Consider the following 24160-nt stretch of genomic DNA (forward strand, 5'->3'; position numbering starts at 1 on the left):
TGCAGTGGCGTGATCTCGGCTCACTGCAACCTCTACCTCCCGGATTCAAGTGATTCTCCTGCCTCAGCCTCCCGAGTAGCTGGGACTACAGGAATGCACCACCACGCCCCGCTAATGTTTGTACTTTTAGTAGAGACGGGGTTTCCTCATATTGGCTAGGCTTGTCTCGAACTCCTGACCTCAAGTGATCCACCCACCTCAGCCTCCCAAAGTGCTGAGATGACAGGCGTGAGCCACCGCGCCTGGCCCAGAATAACGTTATTTAAATTTCTTTTTGTATTTGAATTTTTTGGTAATAAGATGTTAGAAAAGATAAGAATGAGGCAGAGGGGAGAGTTGCACGGCTTGCTCTTTTCACGCCCCGTGGCCCCGCTCATCACCCCCTCCTGGGGCTCCAGGCTGTGGCCTCACCATGGCAGTGATCTCGTTAAAGGACTGCAGGTTCTCCACGATGCGGGACTTGTGTGCGGGCTCCACGCGGGCGAAGCAGCGGGCGGTGCGGCAGGCCTGGCGCTGCTGCTCGGGGCTGAGGTCATCAAACTCGCGGCCCGTGTAGGCCTTGCCCGCCACGTCTTCCGTGTCCCCAAAGATGCCAAGCCTGCGGCAGATGGCCACGGCAGTGCCTTTGTTATCCCCCGTGATCATGACCACGCGGATGCCCGCCTGGTAGCAGCGTGTGATGCAGGCAGCCACCTCAGGTCGCGGCGGGTCCAGCATGCCTACGCAGCCCACGAAGGTCAGGTCCGTCTGTAGGGAGGGGGCAGATTCAAGCGGGGCCTGAGCCCATCCCTGACCTACCACCTGCTCAGCTGCTGCAGGGAGACTTGGCTCCTGCACCCACCTCGTACTGCACAAACTTGCTGCAGTCGTCCAGCTCCATGTCCTCCTTCCTTGGGGGCGCGTCCCGGGTGGCCAGTGCCAGGCAGCGCAGCGTGTCTGAGCCTGAGCCCCAATCCCGGATCTTTGCCAGGATCTGCTCCCTGGAGGTGGGGGTCAGGGGTGCTGTGCGGCTCCCCACGCGGACTGAGCTGCAGCGCTCGATCACACTCTCAGGAGCCCCCTGTGAGGCAGGGAGAGGGAGAAGAGGCAACTCATCAGTCAGAACCCCTCCTCTCCTTCCTGCCCAAACTCAGGAAACTGAGACTAAGATACGGGGAAAGGCCACCCAAGGGTACACACGCAAGGCAGGGAGCAGAATCCATTCTTTGAAAGTTCAAAACGAGAACCAAGTGGGTCCCTCTGTGAGACAATCTAAAGAGAATGGGGGGAGTGTGCTGGGGTCGGGGCAGCCACCAACCTAGCGATGCCCTTCCCCCACCAGCCCACAGCAGACTCGGGCACTGCAGCGTTTTGCAGGCAGGGGTGAGAATGGCATCCCCTGCAGGCCCTGCCTCCCTGGTGCTACTCGGGTTCCAATTTGGTAGGGGCCTCAGCAGCAGGGAGGCAGGCTGAGCCCTGCCTGGGGACCAGAAATAGAGCCATGCACAGGGTATGGCGGGCATAGCCCTGGGAAGGGGGTCCAGGGATGACAGGCCCCTCAGTGGCCTCAAGTGTCACCTCAGACCTCACCCTGGGCCTAGGAACAGCCTCTAAAGCTCCTTCAATGGCTTCTCCTGCTCCTAAAAGGTCACCCAGGCACTAACTTTTCCAAGTGGCCCGAGCTCCCAGTACAGAAGCCTTTTCATTTCAAAAGCGGTTTAAACTTCCCTTGCAGGGTGAAGCTAGAGCTGTATTTCTCTCTTCAGTTTTGGGAGCAGCAACGGAGACGCTGTAGACAGTGGTCTGCAAGGGAGTTGATTCCTTTCCCTCCCTGGGACTCAGTTTCCAAAACACAGAGCACCAAGGGTGGCACCAACCACCCCTACACCACCGGTTAGAGGCAAAAGGGGCTCCTGAGAATTTGTAACCCAACACTGCCATTCGCACAGGAGGACTGGGGCTCACAGAGGAGCGTGGATGACCAGGTTCCCCAGGGCGCGCAGGGGCCCAGGCCAGACAGGCAGGCCCCCACCTTCACAAACATCTTGCTGCCCTGGCCGGTAGGGTGAGGGCGGGTGGGCGTGCAGTACACAGACATGGACTTCCGGTCTCGGGAGAACTCCAGGGTGAACTCCTTCCGCATCAGCTGCTTGATGACCTGTGGGGTCCAGGCAGGTCAGGGCATGAAGGATAGAGCCAGCAACTCTCGCCTGCCTTCCCACCAACTGGTTGGCCCCAAGAGAGCCTCTTGCTCTGTGTGGGATGACATCTATACTCCTCTGACCCTGCCATTCGAGGCCTCCATTTCCCTCTCCAGCCCCAGAAATGGCAATATGATGCCGTTTCCTGACCATGCTGTGTGCAGCCCAACTCCAAACCTTTGCCCACACGCAGCCTTCTCCCCTCTTTTCTCCAAGTCTTACTTCACCATCAGCCAGGAGCGGTGGCTCACACCTGTAATCCCAGCATTCTGGGAGGCCAAGGCGGGCAGATTACCTGAGGTCAGGAGTTTCAGACTAGCCCGGACAACATGGTGAAGCCCTGTCTCTACTAAAAAATGCAAAAATTAGCCGGGTGTGGTGGCACGCGCCGGGAGGTCGAGGCACGAGAATCACTTGAACCCGGGAGGCAGAGGTTGCAGTGAGCCAGGATTGCACCATTGTACTAAAGCCTGGGCGACAGAATGAGACTCCGTCTCAAAAACAAAACAAAACAAAAAAAACACTTCAGTGTCCTGTCTGCCTTCTCCAGATGTCCCAGAAGCCCCAGCCATGAAGCCGGAGGCCTGAACCCCCAGCCCTGCTCACCGTGTTACAGGCGCCAGCTCGCTCCACCCGGGACAGAGCCTGCAGGTCGGTGTCAAACACGTTCATCTTCTCCACCAGGCAAGTCAGAGCTGTCTCCGTGGCCTCTCCCACCTTCTCGTACACACCCTTGGCCTGGCAAGGACCCAGGGGATAGGGAGTGAGGGGCAGGCAGCCTCCAGCCCGCATCCCCAGCCTCACTCACTCCTTGCCCCTGAAGCTGCCTTTGCTGGAGTTCCGTGTAACCTCCTTTGCACCGGCCCGTGAGCCCTTCTCAGCCTGGCCGCCCTGGGGTCGGGGTGGTGTCTGACACTGACATTCAGCCCCCCACACTGGCATTGATCGCCACACACCCTCCCTGCCCTCCGCCTGCATCTCTGTCCACTTCCTGTCAGCCTCCTTCACCGGTTTCTGCTGTCTGGGCCCACTCCCACCCTCCCACCTGCTCTCCCTGGGGCCCTTTGCTGAGCCCCAAGCCCAGATGTCCAGCTGCCTGCTGAACCTTGTTCCCCGGGGACCCCTCAGGCCACCTCTCCCACTCTCTGTATTTGCCACTCCGGCGACAGCCCCAGACAGCACAACAACCAGGAGCCACCCTGGCTTCCTCCCTCTCTCTTTCACCTAACCAGTCACCAAGTCCCAGGATTTTTGGCTCCTAAATGTCTCTGACCCATGCCTTCTCCCCTCTCCCCGAGGCTCCAGCCAGGGCTCAGCCCTCATCTCTCTGGCCTGAATGACCACATAGGCCTCCCTGGCTTCGGTCCTCTACTGTCTGTCTGGCCTCCACACGGAAGCCTCAGTGATCTTCTGTAAATGCACATCTGACCATGTCACTCTCCTGCTCAAAACTCTTCGTTGGTGCTCTACTGCCCTCAGCTTGGCCTCGGACTGGGTCTGGCCAAGGACCTCCCTTTGGGCAGACGCCTGCTGCATGCCCCATTCCACTGCCCCGGCCACGTGAACGGCAGTCAATGCCTAAGTCGCAGGAGGCTTTAACTGAATGTGGGCCTTTTGTGGGCTGTGTCTTCTGCTTTAAACATTTTCTTAGTCCTGTTCGCCAAATCTCTTCCCCCCACAGGTTTCCCCAGCCCTTCAGCCCCTTCCATGGCAGTCCCCCACAGACCAAGAGCCCCAGGGGGAGGGTTCTGAAGCCTGTCTGCGGAAAGGGAGGGGCGGCAGAGAGGGGTGTGCAGGGGTAACCGTGCTCCCTGGGTGTGGCACTTCCAGGGAGCAAGGGTTGCCAACCCTGGGAGCTTTGAGGCTGGGAAAAGGGTCTGTCCTGGTCGCCTGGATACTAGGGAGATCATGAAAGGGGGTGAGGCCCACCTCGTTGTAGTCCAGCGCCGAGTCGTTGCACAGGGCGCAGATGGTCGCCAGCTCCACCAGCCCGTCGAACTGGCCGCAGCGCACAGGCTGATCCCCCTGCCGCCTGCCGAGCCAGGGCGGTCACCAGGAGGACCTCGGCTCCGCCCCCGAGAGGGGCCCGCCTCTTGGCCCCGCCCCCAGGAGGGGGCTCGGCCTCCTGGCCCCGCCCCGGGAGAGGCTCCGCCTCCTGGCCCGCCCCCAGGGGCCCCCCACGGACACCTCGGCGCCGCCACGCGTGGCCCCGCCCCCAGGCCGCCCGCCCGCGCGTCCCCTGGCCCGGCACTCACACTTCGCCCTCGGGGGTATACGTGGTACCCGAGATGGTGAACTCGTGCAAAAGGCAGGAGCCCGCATCGGCCTCGGCGACCACGAACATCTGGGGAGCGCAGGGGCGTGCTTAGGCGGGCGGGGTCGCCTCCCTCCTCCCCGGGCGGCCAGTTTGAATAAAGCCCGACCCCAGGGTGGGGTCCTGCAGGCCCCCTGCCCGACCGAGGGCCAAACCGGCCTAGCCGTCCGTCCCCACCAGGAGGGAAATAGAACGCAGGGTCCAGGCTGAGGCAGGGACCGTCTGCTCTGCCAGATGTGTCCGGCTCCGGTTTGTCCAAATGTCCTGGACTTCTGAGGGATTTATGGCAGATTCTTCAGTGCTCTGGGGGCAGCTGCCAGCTTGAGGGAGCCCTGAGCTAGGCAGAAAGCCTGGGTCCTTGCCCATCTCACTGTGCGATCCCTGGCCAAGTAGCTGAGCCTCAGTTTCTCCACTAGTAACATGGGAACCGCCCCCTCCTTTGCCTTCAAGGAAATGAGTTCCTGGCCTTCAAGGGAGGAAACCCACACGCCGCTCTGGGGCACAGACCCCTCTAGCCCAGAGATGTCCCCAGAGAGTGAGCCCCTGCCACAGGGCCTGCTGGGTCCCTCAGCCCCCACCTGTGCACCTCAGGAACAGGGGGCTTACCTGGCCCAGCGTGCCTATTTCTTTGTCTGTTCAGCCAGCTCTGCTGGGGAGACAGTTCTTGCTTCGTGGACATGGCCTCACCGCACATTCTCAAGCAAATGGCCAGCCCAGCGCCCAGTAGATGCATAAGTGTCCCTTCCTTCCCGCTCTCCTCCCTACTCCTGGGGGCAGTCACCCAGCAAGCACAGCCCAACATCCAGCTCGTAAGGCCCTTACAACTTCCCCACGTTGCACTTTAAAACTCTGTATTATTAGCTGGGCCCAGTGTCTCACGCCTGTAATCCCAGGCGAGGGATTACTTTGGGAGGCCGAGGCGGGTGGATCACGAGGTCAAGCTTGATTGAGACCATCCTGGCTAACATGGTGAAACCCCATCTCTACTAAAACTACAAAAACTAGCTGGGTGTGGTGGCGCGCGCCTGTAGTCCTAGCTACTCGGGTGGCTGAAGCAAGAGAATCGCTTGAACCCAGAAGGCGGAGGTTGCAGCCAAGATCGTGCCACTGCACTCCAGCCTGGCAACAGAGTGAGACTCCGTCTCAAAAAAAAAAAAAAAAAAAAATTTATTCGGGCTGGGCACGGTGGCTCAGGGCTGTAATCCCTGCACTTTGGGAGGCCAAGGCGGGTGGATCACTTGAGGTCAGGAGTTATAGACCAGCCTGGCCAACATGGTGAAACCCCGTCTCTACTAAAATACAAAAATTAGCTGGGTGTGGTGGTGCATGCCTGTCTGTAGTCCCAGCTACCTGGGAGGCTGAGGCAGGAGAATCGCTTGAACCTGGGAGGCAGAGGTTGCAGTGAGCTCAGATCATGCCACTGCACTTCAGCCTAGACAACAAACAGAATGAGACTCTGCCTCAAAAAAAAAAATCGCTATTAGTCAAGAAACACTCTGTTTAAATAAAATCCTATGAGGGCTTTTAGCAGGACAGTAAAGCTCGGTAGCACCCCTCCCCTAAAGCAGCCTTTGATGGGCTCCTAGAAGGCCTTAGGGTCTCAGAATACAGAGCCTGGGTTTCCAAGCCCAGTGGGCAGATGTGGAAGCAGGGGTGACAGAGAGGCACTGGGGACCTGGGAAGGGTGGGGAACCCATAGCCTTCACCATCTCCCCACCCACCCATCTGCTGGGTCAGGAAGAGCCTTCTGCCCCGTGGGCCTGCTGAAGTCTCAGCCAGAATCCCTTGGCCGTGTGGGCAGTGAGCCCAGGATGTGGGATGAAGTGCAGGGAATGAATAATTCCTGCCCTGGCCCTTCCCAGGTTACCGGAGCTGGCTTATCTGGTGACAGGTGTCGCCTGCACAGAGTCATGATGGGGCAGGATGGAACCCGGATCCAGGCCCAGCTTGGCTCCTATGCCGAGGCTGAACTTGAGCCTCTCCTATGTCCTTTACGTTTACCTAGCAGGGCTCACACAGCCAGGCTTCCAATGAGGAGACTGAGGTTAACAGACTGTCAGCAACCTGGCCAGGGCCCCACAGTGACACACAGGCCTCAGTGACATGTGGCTACCCAGGCATGATTTGCTATAGCCTCCCTGTCATCTTGTGAAAACCTGGACCGGCTCTGGGCCAAGGGACAGCCCACAGATTCTCTCCTCCATCCCTCACTGAAAAGGAGGTGGGGGAGAGACCCAGAGAGGGAGCCCAGCCTGCTCTGCAACGCACAGCAACACCAAGCTGGCCGTCACTCACCCGGCAGACAGACATCTGATTGGTGGTGAGCGTGCCCGTCTTGTCGGAGCAGATGACTGAGGTGCAGCCCAGGGTCTCCACGGACGGCAGGCTTCGCACGATGGCGTTCTTGCGTGCCATGCGCCGCGTGCCCAGTGCCAGGCATGTAGTGATGACAGCCGGGAGGCCCTCGGGGATGGCCGCCACCGCCAGGGCCACGGCGATCTTGAAGTAGTAGACAGCGCCGCGCAGCCAGGAGCCACCGTGGGCCGGGTCGGCGAAGTGGCCGATGTTGATGACCCACACGGCCACGCAGATCACAGAGATGGCGTGGGACAGCTGCCGTCCAAACTCGTCCAGCTTGCGCTGCAGCGGCGTCCGCTCGGGCTCGACTGCCGCCATCTGGCTCCGGATCTTGCCCAGCTCCGTGTGCAGGCCGGTGGCCACGGCCACACCCACCGCTTTGCCCGATGCGATATTGGTGCCCTGGCCAAGGGAGGGACAAGGAAAAAGCTGCTCAGCAGCCAACCAGGGGCCCAGGACCCCTGACTCCTTCAGGCCGGAATAAGGCACTTATCCTTCTACCCGGCTTTCCTTTTCTCCCTGTTGCTAGTGCTTCCAGACTCCTACAGCTATGTATGCACTGGGTCCCTGCTGCCTTCCCGTGAGAGTGTCAGCTCTAGGAAGGCAGGGTTTGGGTTCATCACCGTATCCCCAGTGCCTAGCACGGGGCCGGGCACAGAGGAGGCACGGGAGCCGATATTGAGGATATAATCAGCCAGCGCAGCACAAGCATCAACCCCACAAAATGTGATTTCGTAAACAATCACTATGGCCACACAGGAGCACAGCTGACTGCGAACCCAATAAACAGTCCACTAATATTTACTGAAAAATCCAGAAAACCTGCGCCTCAGCTCATCCATTTCCAAGGCTCCAGTAAAATCCCCAATTCCTAGCATAAGGGACAGCCAGCCTTGTGGCTTGGTGTCCTCTTCTGTAAAGTGGTCCAACACAAGCCCAAGATAGTTTTTCTGAGGAGGCTAAGAACTTGGTGCCCCTTCAAATGCATATGCTGTTGGGGCTGGCGAGAAGGCAGGCCCCAGCCTCTCTTCTGTCTTAAGCAACGCAGCTCCAGCCCCCAACATGCAGGGCCCAGCCAGACAAGCTTCCTCCAAAGCTTCTTTTTATTATTACTTTAGAAAATTGTTTTGTTTAATTTTGAATTTTAGTAGAAATGAGGTCTCACTATGTTGCTCAGGCTGGTCTCAAACCCCTGAGCTCAAATGATCCTCCTGCTTTGGCCTCCCAAAGTGCTGGGATTACAGGCATGAGCTACCATGCCCGGCCCCTCCAAAGCTTCTTAGCGACAGCTGCTGATCCTGGAGCAACGGCTCTCAGAGCTTCCCTCCCCACCCCAAGGCATCCTGTCCAAGGCTTCTATGCAGCTAGGTAGGCCCCTCTCAAGAAGAGTTCTAGGCCAGGTGCAGCGGCTCACACCTGTAATCTCAGCACTTTGGGAGGCCAAGGCGGGCGGATCATCTGAGGTCAGGAGTTCGGGACCAGCCTGGCCAACATGGTGAAACCCTGTCTCTAGTAAAATAGAAAAATTAGCTGGGCATGGTGGTGTACGCTTGTAATCCCACCTGCTTGGGAGGCTGAGGCAGGAGAATCGCTTGAACCGGGGAGGCGGAAGTTGCAGTGAGCTGAGATTGTGCCACTGCACTCCAGCCTGGGCGACAGAGTGAGACTCTGTCTCAAAAAAAAGGAGTTCTGGGTGAGTTTCACTTTCTTCATCCCTCTTCCCTTCCAGGAAGTTTTCTATCCCCTGATAACCTGGTGGCCTGGGCCATTGTCTGACTGGCCTGACTCTTCCTTGTGCCCCTAAACGCTCCTTGCTGGCCTCAGGCTATTGCGGGGCAGCTGTGAGTATCACTTGCTAACTTTCTCTGAGGCCACAGAGGCAGGTCTCTCCCGCCAAAGCTGAACCCATCGCTCTCCCTGAGAAGAGCCAGGTAGACCAGGCATCATGCCTTGTGGGTCAGTTTTCCTATCGGAGAATGGACTATGCCCACCATCCTCCACCACTTTGGCAGACCTCCTTCCTCTAGAGCATTTCTATTGAGTGATTATAGGGAGGCTCTGCCCTTCTCCAGGGAAAGGCAGGGTCTCCCAGCAGAAATCCAGGATGTCTGAGTTCATCCCAGCTGTGCCACTCATTGGCTGTGTGACCTTGGGAAACTTACTTAATCTCTCTGTGCTTGTTTCTTTCCTTGCTGGAAAATATAGATAACAAGCATAACAAGAGTACTTATTTCAAAGATTTGGTGTTAAGGATTAAATAAACTAGTATGTGTAGAGCTTAGAACAGTGCCAGGCACACAGTCCCCAGTAAACACAAGCTATTATTATTACTATAAATTTGCATGTATTGTCAAGAATCGATGAGGTTCTTCCCCGTAGGACTTTAGCTGATTAACCTTAATGTTGGGCCAGGTGCAGTGGCTCATGCTTATAATCCTAGCACTTTGGGAGGCCAAGGTGGGCGGATCACTTGAGGTCAGGAGTTCGAGACCAGCCTGGTGAACATGGTGAAACCTTGTTGCTACTAAAAATACAAAAATTAGCCGGGTGTGGTGGCAGGTGCCTGTAGTCCCAGCTACTTGGGAAGCTGAGGCACAAGAGTAGCTTGAACCTGGGGGGCGGGGGTTGCAGTGACCCGAGATCGTACCACTGCACTCCAGCATGGGCAACAGGGCCAGAAAAAATAATAATTTTTTTTTTTTTTTTTTTTTGAGACAGAGTTTTGCTCTCGTCACCCAGGCTGGAGTGCAGTGGCGCAATCTTGGCTCACCGCAACCTCCGCCTCCCGGGTTCAAGTGACTCTCCTGCCTCAGCCTCCCAAGTTGCTGGGATTACAGGCACACGCCACCACCCCCAGCTAATCTTCTTGTATTTTTAGTAGAGACGGGGTTTCACCATGTTGGCCAGGCTGGTCTCGAACTCCTGACCTCAGGTGATCCACCCACCTCAGCCTCCCAAAGTGCTGGGATTACAGGCGTGATCATAATCCTAATGTTGTTATTTTTATCATTGTCTGGGCAAAGGCCCCAGACATTTGACTTACAGAAAACAGCATGTTCTTCTTGTCCTGGTTCACAGCTCTGGGGTCTGGGATGGCCTCTGTGTGCTTGGTCACGGACACAGATTCACCTGGTCAGGGAATCAGAGATGAGAAGCCCCACATGAAGACACACCCATCCCTTAGTCCTGGCCCACTAGGTCCCGGCCTCCTGGGGGGGCCTCACCCGTCAGGATGGACTGGTCCACTCGCAGCGTGGTGGACTTGATCTCGATGAGGCGGAGGTCAGCAGGCACTTTGTCCCCCACTGTGCAGGGAGAATGGCTTGGCTGAGGGTGGCTTTGGGCACCACCAGCTGGGAAAAGCCAGAAGGGTTCCCAGGACCCAAGGCTGGGGCTGGGCGTCGGGTGCCTGAGCTGTGATCGCTCTGGTGGACCCCTGCCCCTCTGGCCCACAGTCTCATCTGTCCAACGGGGTTTTGGCCAAAGGGCTTTGGAGGGATCCGACAGCCACCCCCTCTGTATATACAGCCGGAATGACGGAGGCACAGAGAGGGATGGGGCTCCCAGGCCCACATAATAAAAGGAGGAGGCCCCTACAGAAGGCTGAGACAGGAGGATTGCTTGAATCCGGGAGGCAGGAGGTTGCAGTGAGCCGAGATTGCGCCACTGCACTCCAGTCTGGGCAACAGAGCACGACTCCGTCTCAAAAAAAAAAAATAAATAAATAAATAAATAAATAAAATAAACAAAATAAAATAAAATAAAAGGAGGAGGCCCCGGCATACCTGCCACTTCTACAATGTCCCCTGGGACGATGTCCCGGGCACGGATCCTCTGCACGCCCTTGCGGTCCGAGCGGATCACCTTGCCCATCTCAGGCTCATACTCCTTCAGGGCCTCGATGGCACTCTCGGCGTTGCGTTCCTGCAGAATAGAAGGCCGGCAGGCAGTCTGTCCCTGCTGCCCCCAGCAGACCACCCCCTTGGAGTGACTCCTCTGGGGCCTGGGATGGAGGTGGAAGCAGGAGAGTCTGCAGGACGCCAGCACCAGGTGGAGGGCACTCCTAGTGGCTGGGAGACCCCCCCGCCCGGTCCCACCCCCAGTGCCTCCCACCTGCCACACGCCCACAATGGCGTTGGCCACGAGGATCAGCATGATGACCAGGGGCTCCACGAAGGCGGTCGTGGTCTCCTCGCCCTCCTCGAACCAGGCCAGGACCTGCAGGATCACAGCTGGTGAGCTCAGGCCCTGCTGCGGGCCGAGATCTGCTCTCCTTTTCCTTGGCACCCCGGATCTCCTGCTTGCTTCCCTGCTTTGGGGAGATAGCACTGGGGAGCTCTTGGCTTGGAGAGGGCCACTCCTCCGAGAAGGCCTTGGCACAGGGTGTCCACCCCACAGGAGTGACCACCCCACCCAGGCCAACCTTCAAGGCTGTGGGGCAGTTGGATGGCTGCCCACTGAGGCCTTACTGTCTGCCTGGAGCAGAGCATCTCAGTGTGGTCCCCAGACCAGCAGCAGCAGCGGCTGGGAACTTGTAAGAAATGTTGATCTTGGGGTCCCTCCCAGACCTCCTGAGTCGTAAATTCTGGGGTGGGGCCCAGTCACCTGTGTGTCAGCAAGCCTATGGATTCTTTTGAGACAGAGTCTTGCTCTGTTGCCCAGGCTGGAGTGCAGTGGCTGGATCTTGGCTCACTGCAACCTTTGCCTCCCAGGTTCAAGCAATTCTCATGCCTCAGCCTCCCGGGTAGATGGGATTACAGGCGTGCACCACCACGCCTGGCTAATTTTTTGTATTTTAGTAGAGACGGGGTTTTACCACGTTGCCCAGGCTGAACTCCTGAGCTCACCCGCCTCGGCCTGCCAAAGTGCTAGGATTACAGGCATGCGCCACTGTGCCCAGCCAAGCCCAGGTGATTCTGATGCACGCATCCAAAGCCCATTAGCCAGGGGAGCATCAGTGGGAATGGAGGAAGAGCAAGGAGAAGCAGCAGCCAAGAGGAGGCTGCAAGAGGTTCAGACCCCAAAGTCCATGTGGGGGACACTGGGATCCATGGAAGGGGCTCCGGCAGCAGCACTCAGCCAGGGGCAAGGTGCCCCCCAAGGGCATTTGGCAATGTCTGAAGACATTTTTAATTTTTTTGAGACAGGGTCTTGCTTTGTTGCCCAGGCTGGAATGCAGTGGTGTGATCACGGCTCACTGCAGCTCCGTCCTCCTGGGCCCAAGCAATTCTCCTGCCTCAGCCTCCAGAGTGGCTGGGACTATAGGCCTGCACCACCACACTTGGCTAATGTTTTTGTATTTTTTGTAGAGACAGGGTCTCCCTATGTTGCCCATGCTGGTCTCAAACTCCTGGGCTCAAGCGATTTTATTGTCTTGGCCTCCCACAGTGCTGGGATTTCAATCATGAGCTGTCAGGCCCGGCTGTCTAAAGACATTTTTGATGGTCATCCTTGGGAGGTGCTACTGGCATCTTGTGGGTAGAGTCCAGGTATGCTGCTGAACATCCTACAGTGGAAAGCCCCCACCCCCAACCCGACAAAGAATGATCTGGTCTAAACTATCAGTAGTGCTGAGGCAGAGAAACCCTAGGCTACAGCAGGGCGGGGCGGGGGGCAGATGTGAGTTGGGGAGCTCGCTGAGAGCCAGAGGATAAGATGGATCGGAAGGGTCAGGTGGGAGCCGGGGACCCAGTGTAGGGGCCATGAGGGTTCAGGCAAGGGAAGCTGAAGTCTGAGCAGGGCAGGGCCAGGGAAGGCCAGGGCGCAGGCCCAGGGTGTGGAGGACAGGCCCAGGCTCCAGGACCTCGGAGCACTGCCCAGCCTGGCTCTCCCTCCAGGGCTACCCACTACCACGGGATGGCTGGCAGGGCCCTACTTACAAAGGAGACAAGGGCGGCCAGCAGCAGGATGCGCACCAGGAGGTCCTCAAACTGTTCCAGCACCAGCTCCCACAGGGACTTCCCTGGGAACGGGGGTCATGCGTGAGGCTGGGCCCCCAACACTGACCCTGCCCACTCAGAGCTGGGATGGCCCCAGAGACCTCCCGGCCCATTCTCTCCCTGCACTCAGAAGAGGGAGAACCCAGGTCGCTGAGAGGCTCAGGTGGGTGATCCTGGGGAGCTCAGCAAGGCCTCACTCAGTGGGGAGAAGGAAGTCATGACCTGACAGAGAATGACCCAGGGATGCTGCCCACGGCCTAGAGGTCCATCCCGGTGCCAGCCTCACCTTCCTCACTCGGGAGCTCTGCAGGATCCAGGCAGCCACGGGAGCCATGAGGAGACAAGAGAGGAGTGGGTCACGCAGGGGCCTCGGGGGAGTGTGGCAGTGCCTCCCCACCATGCCCGCCCAGACCCCCACCACGGACTGGATGTATCCCCAGGGCTCTCTGAGGCCACAGGATAAATGGTTTGAGCCCAAATGCTTCCACCCCTCTACCCTCCCCCCACTCAGACTGAGGAAGATCTAGGGTGACTTGGCTCATCGTGGGATGAGTACGGAGCCAAGAGGATCCTTGCAGCCCCTCCAGTCCAGCCCCTCCCTGCCCCACTTCACAGAAGGGAAACTGAGGCCTAGAAAAGAGACACTTCCCCCACCCAGGTCACACGGAGAGTGGGCTGTTCTCACGGCTCCCCGCATAGCCCTTCCTCAGATGGCCGCATAGTCCTGTTGAGTCTCTGCCACCCCCACAGCAAGGCAGCCCCTCCCTCAAATGGAGAACACCAGCGCAGGCGCCTTCCGCTCACCCGGCCTCTAACATCCCTGCTCCCCTGGGACCAGCTGGGCAAGGTCTGCAGCTGGGCCGGCCTGCTGGGCCCCACCGCACAGCGGGGCTCCTCCGGACAGGACCCCAGCAGCCAGCACCCCGCGGTGAGGATCCCTCCCATGGTGCAGTCCCCCCCAGGCCCTGCACTCCATCGAGCTCAGTGAAGAACCCCCAGCCCCGCCCCACATACCCAGTCGCCCCCGACACAACACGGTGAAGAACACTGTTTCCAAACTCTAACAGCACCCACCTCACTTGAGGGGCTGATTTTTTTTTTTTTTTTTTTAAGAGAGTCTCGCTCTGTCGCCCAGGCCGGAGTGCAGTGGCGCAATCTTGGCTCACTGCAACCTCCACCTCCCGGGTTCAAGCGATTCTCCTGCCTTAGCCTCCCGAGTAGCTGGGATTACAGGCACGCGGCACCACGCCCGGCTGATTTTTGTATTTTTAGTAGAAACAGGGTTTCACTATGTTGGCCAGGGTGGTCTTGAACTCCTGACCTTGTGATCTGCCCGCCTCAGCCTCCCAAAGTGCTGGGATTACAGGTGTGAGCCACCGCCCAGGCCTAGGTGCTGATTTTTATCTCCAACATTTCCTGAAGCACCTTTTGTATCAGGCAGAGGTGCCTCGGGCCCCTGAAATCATTGAATCATTCCTACAGCCTAAAGGGCAGGCAGGCGGCGGGGAGTTCCTGCCCTGCTTCACAGACCCGGGCATGGAGGATCAGGGTGGAGGTGTGGCTTGGGCAAGGCCACACAGTGAGTGAGTGGGTCTGTGTGGGGATGAGAGGGGCGGGAGCCGGGCTCTGCAGGGTGGACTTGGAGAAGCTCCCCATTCCCAGGCCGCAGTCTAACTGAGCCCTGCCTCCTCTTGTCCCTTGCCACTCAAAGGACAGTCTCCGGACATCTGTGGCATCTCCCCGAAGCTCGTTAGCCATGCGGAATCTGAGGCCCTGGCCCTGGCTGGCTCTCTTCCACCTCCTCCTTCCTGACACTGGAAACAGGTCCTTGCATTGGTCCACCTGTTTTTGGCCTACAGGCATTTTTTTTTCCTATGGGAGCCCTCTCCCCGGACCACCTGTTTGGAAGCTTTGGGGTCTGCACCTGGCAGCTGAACCCTGGGGAGTATCAAGCAGCCCACTGGACTGCAGGAATCCAGGAGGAAAATATATAGCCTAAAAATACACTTTCTAGCATTTTCTCCAAAGTCCTATTTTCGGCAGTGGCTGACATTTTCCGTGGAAAATGTAATCTCCAGTGTCCTGCGTTGAGATTAAAATCAAACAGACTTTTTCCTTCTGATCTATTTAGCTGAGGCGAACAGGAAAGGCGGGGGGAGGGCCAGGCCTGGTTTCTGGGCCAATTCTCCAGTGGAGCAGTGTGCTTTCGAGGTCACCCCAGCCATGCCCCAGCCTCGAATCAGGACAGCGCTAACCTCATGGTGCGCATGGGTGGGCTTGTGCTGGGCCCTACCCGGGGGATGCCTGCAACCCTCACCTTTCTTTATTCTGGGCAAGGGCGAGGCCTGGGGTTGGGAAGCGTGTCCTGGGGTACACGTGCCAGCTCCAGTCCTGGACTTCCCCATAAAGGTCCCCACGATGCCTCCTGCCTGCCCCGGCTGGTCTCTCAAGTTCTCCTTTCTCTTATTTTATTTTATTTTTTTTTTTGAGATAGAGTCTTGTTCTGTCGCCCAGGCTGGAGTGCAGTGGCGTGATCTTGGCTCACTGCAACCTCCGCCTCCCAGGTTCAAGCGATTCTCCTGCCTCAGCCTCCCGGGTAGCTGGAATTACTGGTGCCTGCCACCACGCCCAGCTAATTTTTGTATTTTCAGTAGAGGCGGGGTTTCACCATGTTGGCCAGCCTGGTCTCGAACTCCTGACCTCAGGTGATCCACCCACCTCGGCCTCCCAAAGTGCTGGGATTAGAAGTGTGAGCCACCGCGCCCGGCTCAGTTCTCCTTTCTCTACCTGTCCACCTGGATCATCTCCCCTCCTGCTCTCTGACCCACCCTGACCCAGGATCCAGTCTTTGGTGCTCATTATGTTGTTCCCCAAATATTTCTGGTTCTCCCCCACCTTGTGGGCACATAGTAGGAGGGCACTTCCTGGCCCCTGTGTGAGTTTTGAGAAGAAGGATGTGTATTCGTGCCAGGTTGGAGCATTGACTTTTGGTGGGGGACTTTCTAGGAGGTCACTGTCCAGTAGAATGTTCTGTGAGAGCAGAAGTATCCTCCGTCTGTGCTGGCCAGGACCGCAGCCACTAGCCACATGCAGCTGGCGAGCCCCTGGACTGTGACTAATTTCGAATTTTACTTTAATTTTCATGCATTTAAATGTAAATAGCCAAGCGGCTGGAGCTCTTTGACACTCTCTCCTACAGCAGCCAGCAGCCTGTGAGATGGTGTCTGCGCCATCGACCTGGGTCACAGAATGAGGAAGGTACAGAGCCCCCGGGGACCAGCCTGCTGCCAGCACTCAGCAGGAGTGAGAAATGAGCCTCTAGTCCTTTAAGGTGCCAAGAGAGATTCGGAGGCGATTGCTGCAGTATCCAAGCTGAACCTGACTGATACCCCCTCCGCCGTGACCTGGCTTCCTCCGCAAAGCTCCCCTCTCACCCCGCCCACCTGGGGAGGCCTGACCTGCACAGCTCTGGTCCTGCCCACACAGCCAGCTCCTTGTGGGGCCTTGAGCCTCATTTGGGAGGTGGGGTACCCACACCCACCTTGAAGGCCTGCTGTGATGATCGTCATCATCATTACTGTTAAGAGTCACATTTACCAAGCACCTGCCAAGCAATGTACCAGGTGCCTTACTGCATTATCTCCAGAGAACAAATGGGAAGACGCTGGGGACCGAGCACGTGAGGTGCTTAGCGGAGGTCATAGCAGCAGCAGCTGGTGGTGTGTGCCAGACACCCTGCTAACTCCTTGTGTGCCTTATTCTCATGATCCTCAAACAAGCTGGGAAGGAGGATGCCATTGTTATGCCCATTTTACAGAGTACACAACAGAGAGGTTGAGTGACTAGTTCACAGTCACACAGCGGGGGAGACAGGGAAGGGTTTTGAGCTCAGGCAGTCTGGTTCTCGACCCCCTGCTGTGGACCTCCGGTGCTAACTCTTAGGCTGTCCTGCCTTCCCTCCTCCACTCTCTTTACCGCTCACCCAAGCTCATCTGAAAACCCTTGGTGTCTCATGTCCTGACTGTTGGGCTGGATGTCCTCATCCCTTCAGTCGGCGTGCCCCTCTGTAGAGAGCCCACAGCCCAAATCCTCCTGTCCAAAAGGCCCTGCTGGCCTCACTGATGGTGTTTTAGGGGTTTACGAGGCTGTGCCTGCTCAGGCCTGGTCTGCTTCTAAATGCAACCCTGAAGGACCCAATTCTCCCCTCGCATGAATGAGCCCCAGGGTGATGGAGGGAGCTCAGGGCTGGGAGATCCCCCACTCCAGGCATTCCTGGAAGATGCTGCCTCCTTCCTTGCTCTCTCCCAGGCTGCATGTTGGGGGCTGAGACAGTTCCCCTTGAAATGGCGGCCTTGGGCCTCTAGCAGTGCCAGATGTCCTATCTGTTAAATGAGAGAGTGCCCTGGCTCTGCCCACTCTCAGTGCCATCCGCTGGGCTGCAGGGGGCAGAGACAGGACCAGGAGGTGCCGCTCTCTCTGAGAGCCACAGTGGGGCTGGCCACTATTCTTATCTGAGCCTCCGCCACGGTGACCCCTGCCTGGCTCATGTTGCCAGACTGAGAGGGCCTGTGTTCACGGAGGCCCAGCGTGCAGGCCTGGGAGTCAGCCTGCAGTCCTGGGAAAAGAGGGAGGTGATCAGAGAAGCTTTGTGGCTTAGAGCAAGGAATCTGGTCCAGAGGGCTCAAGTTCAAATCCTGCTCTATCTCACGGTACTTCTGTGGCCACAGGCCAGTTACCTAATCCCCTGTGTCTGTTTCTCCATCTGCAAAAAGAGGGTGATAAATGTAAGTACCTCACAGGGATGCCGGAAGATTGAACGGCATGCATAAAGGACTTGGAATGCATAGCACACAGTGAACACGCTCCAGCCAGAATCACTTGCTAGAATATAAGCTCTAGGGCAGCAGGACTTTGTTAAGCGCAGCGTCTCCAGCACCCAGAGCAGCTCCTGGAGCATAGCAGATGCTCAGTAAACATATGTGATGGATGACTGACCCTGCCTCTGTCCTGTTCACAGAGCTTCAGTGGCTGTCCTTGGCCTACAGAATAAAGACCAACTTTAGCACGGGCTTCAGGGCCTTCCTGGATCTGTCCCCACCTGCCCTTCTAGGATCATGTCTGTATCCCGAATGCACATCTGTCCCTCTGTTAGCCAAGCCTCAGGATTGCCACCCCTGCTTTTTAGTGTATTTGTAATTGACAAATCATAATTGTACACAATTATGGGGTCCAGCGTGATGTGTTGATAATCCCGTTTTGCAAAACCTTCTCCTCCTCATTCATATATATATATATATAAATTTTTTTTTTTCAGATGGAGTCTCATTCTGTTGCCCAGGCTGGAGTACGGTGGTGTGATCTTGGTTCACTGCAACCTCTGCCTCCTGGGTTCAAGCGATTCTCCTGCCTCAGCCTCCCAAATAGCTGGGATTACAGGCGCCTGCCACCATGCCTGGCTAATTTTTTATTTTTATTTTTTAGTAGAGATGAGGTTTCACCATGTTGGCCAGGCTGGTTTCGAACTCCTGACCTCAAGTGATCCACCCACCTCGGCCTCCCAAGGTGCCGAGATGCCAAGGTGCTAGCCACAGCGCCCGGCCTTCCTCCTCCAACATTTTGCTTGTGCCATTCCTTCTGTGCACAGCAGCATCCTATTTCCTCATCTAAACCCCCTTTCCAGGAAGCCTTCTCTGAAAACCCCTCCCCTACCTCATCGCTGTGCCCTTCTCTGACCAGTCGTCAGTATTAGGGTCCCCCCACCACACTGGAACACTTCCAGGGTGGGGCGGGGCTGAGTCATCCCTGTGTTTATGCTGAGTCCTTACAGTCATTGTTTACTCTGTTGCTCCGTGGTGCGGGCCAGGGCCCTGAGCCCACAGTCCAGAGCCAGGGAGAAGGGGGGTAAGCGATGCCCCTGGGCTGCCCCCAGGCTCCACACCACCTGCTCCCCTCATCCCCCCTCTACTCCTTCCTTCATTGGAAACTGGTATTTCAGCTTCTAAATGTCAGTTCCAGCCGGGAAAGGCAAGCACTCACCCAGGTCTTCCTCAAAGGTAAATTTACAGAGCAATTAAATCGTCACTTGCAGAGTCAGGAAGAGGCCCTGGCTGGGCAAGGCCCGCCCAGCCCACCTGGCCCTGCCTGTGTCTCCGGGGTCCACCTAGAGTGGACACCTGACCTTGCTCTGCGGGGGCCACTGCGGGGCCTTGGAAGTAGCTCTCCGCTCTGCAGCGGGGCCTGCAGCACCCCTGGCTTATCCGGAGCTGGAGATGAAGGGTTTGCTCAAAATCTCTTCGTCCGACTGTGCTATGGGAAAATACAGGCCCTGCCTTAGGGTGCAAGAGGGTGAGGGGGCCCAGCTGGGCAGGACTGATGCTGCTCCTGGGGGGCTTCGGCTGCCCAGCAGGGGCCAGTGGGAGTGAAAACTAGGGTGAAGCATGAAAGACGTTGAGCTTCCAAAGGGCTGCGGGCAAACAACACCCTCTCAGATCCCGCAAGGCCCTTAGGGGACCAGGGTCCCATCCCTGCTATCCTGAGGAGCAGCAGGTCCAGGGAGGGCCAAGTCTGCCCAATGCCACCCAGCAAGCAGGGCCACTCAGATGGCCCCCTCTTCCTGACACACTCCGTTCCTCTTGGCCTGGTTTCCGTGGGCCACGCATATGGGTTGCCCGAGTTTCAGCGCCAGCTACGGCCTGGAACTTATCTGAGGGCAGCAAATAAGGCCAGAGCCAAGACGCCGCTGGCAGGAGTCTAAATCTGGACCACTCATCCCACCTGGCAGCCCTGGGGCCAAGGCGCTCACTGCACATGGGCTGCGTGTGGCCCGGGAAGGCAGGCTTCTGCCCGGCCTGCCAGCTCCCTTGAACAGAGACCACCCCAGAAGGCCTCCTGGGATCTGCCCGACTCTCAGGTCACTGGGGTCTCCAGGGACTTTAGCTACAGAAAGGACATGCCCAACACAGCCAGGTCTCTTGCCTTGGCTCCAGTCCAGCAGAGGAGATGGGCAGCCCATTTGCTGGCTCCTTAACATATGAAAAGACACCCAATGTGACTTTAAACAGAAAGATGCCAAGCAAACCTACGAGAGGACTCTTCCACCTGACTGGCACAGATCAAACCGTCTGATCCCACCCTGTGCTGGCGAGGCAGCGGAGAACGAGCCGCTCAGTCGGCACAACTGCACAGAGAAGTTTAGTGACAGCTGACGACACTGAAAATATACACCCACTTAGACCCCACAGTTCCACCCCCAGGAATGCGTCCTTCAGTGATATTCACAAGTGCGTGACATGATGTGGCAACAAGGATACTCTTTGCAATACTGCGTGTCATAGCAGAGGCTGCCAACAACACAAGCGTCCACCAGAAGTCAGAGAAAAGCCGCACGCCGAAATCCCACGCAGCCACTAGGAAGCCCCACCGTGCTCCTCCTGGCACCGGCTCCAAGAATGACTGTCAAGGTCAAAGCAGGGACAAAGAGCACTTTTCCTCCTCCTGCTTCCGTGTGGGAAAAGATCACAAGATCACAGCTCCAGATGTGTATATGCACGGACTGTCTTGGGAAGAAGACACAAGAAATTGGGAGGACTGGGAATGGGTGGCTGGGGACGGGGTGGAGAATTTACTGTATACCTTTTGAACCCCTTGAACGTTGCACTGTGCACATTTTTATTCAAAAATAAAAAAGATGTACAAGTAAAAGCCCCCCAAGGAAGCTGAACTCTGGGTACCTCTGGCACCTGCAAAGGTGGGCTCACAGGAGGTGCTGGGGCCAGGAGCCTCCCCACTCACTCCCTGTTGGGGGTTAGGGCAGATGGGGTTTTGTGTGTGAGTGGAGAGGGTCCCTGGCTAGCGTGCTCACTGACTGCGCTGCTGAGGCTCCCCAGCTCTGAAGTGTCTGTGTGCAGTGAGGGAGGAGGGTGGGAAGGTGGGGGTGGGATGCCCAGCCGCTGCCTCCCTCCCCTGGCAGAATTTGCAAGCTTCAGGACTTAAGCAAATGACTTCCTTGTGGTTTCCAACAATAACGACCTTGCAGGTGCACAGACTCCTGGGGTGGGGAGAACACACGTCTCTGGGGTGTCCCTTCTGCCCTCAGGCCTGACCCACCCTGCCACCCAGCTTGTGGCCAGGAGCCCGCCCCAGCCTCTTCTGTGACAAGGAAGGATGACTTGGTGTCTGTGACCTCACTAAAGACTCACAAACAACCCTGGGAAATGGGTTCTATGGCAGCCTCGCTTATGGTGAAGAAACCGAGGCACAGAGAGGCAAAGAGGCTGGTCCAGCATCGCACAGCTATGAAGGGGCAGGGCTAGGGTTCAAAGCCTCATCAGCTCCACCCCAGCGGCTGTGCTAGGGACATCTGCACCTCCTCCTCAAGCCATGGCAAGCCTGAGGCAGGAAGGAACAGCTGGCTCCCCTCTGCTCACCTAATGACTTCTAGAGCCCTGGAATGCCCCCAGCCCCAATCAGTGATCTGAGAGAAGAGCCCTCTAGGGACCCGAGGAGGCTGGAGGCAAAGCTGAAAAAGCTACTGCCGGCTGACCCAAACTCCTAGCACAGGCGTTCACACCAGCGTTCTGCATCCTGCAGAACCTTTGACTGTCTTGTACAGATGGGGAAACTGAGGCCCAGAGAGGAGCAGGTAACCAGTGCCAGCTCCACCACCTACTATGTGACCTCGGGCAAGTGGTTTAACCTCTGAGTGCCTCCGTTTCCTGCTGTATAAAATGGGGATGACAACAGTCCTTCCCTTATGGAGTTGTTTTGGGGAAGAAATGAGATAACAGATGAAAAATGCTGAGAATAGAACCTGGCACATAGTAAGTGCTCAGTGAACATCAGCTTTTATTATTAATACTATCAATGCCCAGAGGATCCAGGGGAGCCTAGCAATATCCCTCCCCAACTTTTCCCATCACACCCCAACACACATCCACCCTCTGTGGACCTACACACCACGCCAAGCCCACAGCCTTCCCCATTGGTTCACATAGGTGTGCGGTGGCCAGGGCACCCCAAGGATCTCATCTAACCAAATAACAGGTAGGGAAGGCTGGGGCTCCCTCCCTCCCAGTCAGTTCCTCCTCCGCTGGACCAATGAAGACATGATATCAGAATGAAGACAGACCTTGGCTAGGGTCATACAGAAGCAGTATTTGTGTGATTCCAGGGACAGGCCAAGGGCTGGGTCTCCAGTTTCCCTCAGGAATCAGGATTCCCAAGCTGGAGGCTATAGCAGCACAAAAGAGGCAGTGGGACCACAGACCTGCCTGCGCCGGCCCTCGCCCCCAGCCCACCCCAGGGTCAGAGGCAGCCCATGCTGCCCAGCTCTCCTGCAGCAAAGCACAACCTCCCTGCCAAGTCACTAATGGGGGATATTAAATAATATTTATCTCCCCAGTTCCTCCCACAGCTCAACTAAATATAGCAACTAATTTTTTTGAAAAAGGATTTCTGCTCCAGAAAGATAATATTTATATAAGAGGTGGTTTTCATAAACCAATACAAAACCCAAAAGTCCTTTTCTGACACCTCTTCCTAATTTTCAAGCTAGCCCTGAGTAGTAGGATCCCAGGGCTAGAATACCTTCCCCTCTGGCTGGCTGGGAACCCCAAAAGGGCAAGGCTCCAAGTCCCCAAAGGATGCAGACCCAGGCTGCCCTCTGGAGATGATGAGGGTACTTCTCCTGGGATCCCTCACACTCTGCCCGATGCTGCGGGCATGAGCAAGGGGGTGGCAGGTCCTGCCTGGAAGGGATGTGGGGAGGGCACCTCTGTATTTTCCACCCTCATGGGACCTCCAAGGTGCCAGGCCACATCTGGACAGTACCCGGTGGCACTCAATGTGCCTTTTGGCAGGAGCAAGAATCCCACACTCCTTTGAAGGAGGTGAGGATGAAATGATACCCCTCCACCCGAACAGCAAGGCGTGAAGCCTCCCTCCCTCCCTCCCCAGAGATGGGAAAGGCCTCCCTGGCAGTTCCCTGAGGCCTTGACTCCGCCACCCCAGGAAGGTGGGTCTCCCGCCTCAGCAGTTCAAAGCCCCCACCGACTCCGCCAGCCACATCCGCTTCGGGTTGCAGAAAGAGGAAGACCTGGGGTGGGGGCGGGGGCCCCAAGGCTGCTAGCTGATAAGCGGCACTTTCCTGGGCGTTTTCTGGAGCCCTCAGGGGAGACCCTGGGGCCAGCTGGGAGGCCGAGCCTGAGTCTCCGGCCGTCCCTCGCCCGCCGGTGTCTGCGCTGCACCTGCACGATGCCAGCGGGAGCGGCGCGGCGTTGGGGTGGAATACGGTCCAGGATGGGGCGGAATAACGCTTCCAGGGTGGACGGGGCCGGAGTGGAGGTGGGAAGTCCGGGAGGACCGCGCAGAGGGTGCCAGGCGTCCGGTCTCACCAGCTGGAACCCGCTCCCAGCCCCCACCCCCCAGCCCCCAGCCCCCAGCCCCGGCGCCGGCGAAGGTGGCCGCACAGCCCCGCCGGGTGCCCCAGGAGCATCCGAAGAGGTTTCCGGAGCCCTCGCTTCCTGCCCGCCCAGAGCCGGGTGGGGAGGCAGGAGGGGAAACTGAGACTGCGGCGCGCGCGGCCCCCGCTCCCCGGCCCGGCCCGCGCGCTCACCGTTGGGGCCGTAGCGCTCCCGCGCGCCGGTCACCTGCGCCGGGCTCAGGCCGCCCTCGGCTGTCACCGAGAAGTGGCGCAGCACGTCGGCGGCCGAGAGCAGGTGCGCCGCCTCCATGCCGCCCGCCCGGCCGTCTGCGCCGTCCGCACCGTCGAGGCCGCCTCTCCGCCGGGGGGCTACAAAGCGGGGCGCGGGGGACTCGGGCCCGGGCGGGCGCCGCGCGAGGCCATGTCCGTGCTGGGACCTTACCCGACGGCAGTGGCGGCGGCGGCCCCAGCCCGCGCCAGGATGCTGCGCCCGGGACTCCCTCCCCGGGGCGGGGCGGCGCGGGGCCCGCCCCCTATCACACCCCTTCCGGCCGCCCTCCGCGCCCCGGGGCGCACCGTCTGGGTCCCCCGCCCATTCTGCAGAGGGGAAACTGAGACCGCCGGCCGGGCGCGTGCTGGGCCTGTCGGGAGCCGGGGGCGCGTGGCCCGGGGGTCCTCGGTCCCGGTCCGCGGAGCTGCTAGGGGTGGGATCTGGCCGAGAGCTGGGGCGGTCTGCGGAGCACCCGGCTGTGGGCTGAGCAGCACCCAGCTCTGGGCTGCGCGTCGCCTCCCCTGGGCTCTCCTGGGCCCGGGGCGTCCTGCTTCCCAGCTCGAATTCTGCGAAGTGACTCCAGAGGGAACCCGAAAGCCTCTGAATAAGCGGTTCTTCTCTAGAGGAAAGTGCTGGATGTTCTCCTTATTTGGTGTTTCTGCTTTCTTTATTCTTTTC

General features: G+C 58.0%; 1 protein-coding gene across 5 annotated transcripts in view; it reads right to left on the reverse strand.

Moving 5' to 3' along the window:
- ATP2A3 (ATPase sarcoplasmic/endoplasmic reticulum Ca2+ transporting 3) overlaps positions 1 to 23721 on the reverse strand; it is a 40707-nt gene extending 16986 nt beyond the window's left edge. For 2 of the 5 annotated variants that reach the window (XM_055367172.2, XM_055367173.2), the window contains exons 1-14: positions 23404 to 23717; positions 13078 to 13095; positions 12732 to 12814; positions 10966 to 11070; positions 10638 to 10776; positions 10077 to 10157; positions 9896 to 9981; positions 6790 to 7254; positions 4436 to 4524; positions 4110 to 4212; positions 2787 to 2918; positions 2012 to 2137; positions 842 to 1060; positions 412 to 747 (exon numbers count right to left, since the gene is read on the reverse strand). In XM_055367172.2, the coding sequence (XP_055223147.1) occupies positions 412 to 747; positions 842 to 1060; positions 2012 to 2137; positions 2787 to 2918; positions 4110 to 4212; positions 4436 to 4524; positions 6790 to 7254; positions 9896 to 9981; positions 10077 to 10157; positions 10638 to 10776; positions 10966 to 11070; positions 12732 to 12814; positions 13078 to 13095; positions 23404 to 23521 (2100 nt within the window). In that variant the 5' untranslated portion in view covers positions 23522 to 23717. Of the gene's footprint in view, positions 1 to 411; positions 748 to 841; positions 1061 to 2011; positions 2138 to 2786; positions 2919 to 4109; positions 4213 to 4435; positions 4525 to 6789; positions 7255 to 9895; positions 9982 to 10076; positions 10158 to 10637; positions 10777 to 10965; positions 11071 to 12731; positions 12815 to 13077; positions 13096 to 23403 lie in introns of all 5 variants that reach the window. The other 3 variants (XM_031003448.3, XM_063700516.1, XM_063700515.1) reach the window with 3 other exon arrangements.
- Between the last annotated feature and the right edge of the window lie 439 nt (positions 23722 to 24160).

This window comes from Gorilla gorilla, chromosome 19 (assembly GCF_029281585.2).
Source record: "Gorilla gorilla gorilla isolate KB3781 chromosome 19, NHGRI_mGorGor1-v2.1_pri, whole genome shotgun sequence".
Taxonomy (NCBI): domain Eukaryota; kingdom Metazoa; phylum Chordata; class Mammalia; order Primates; family Hominidae; genus Gorilla; species Gorilla gorilla.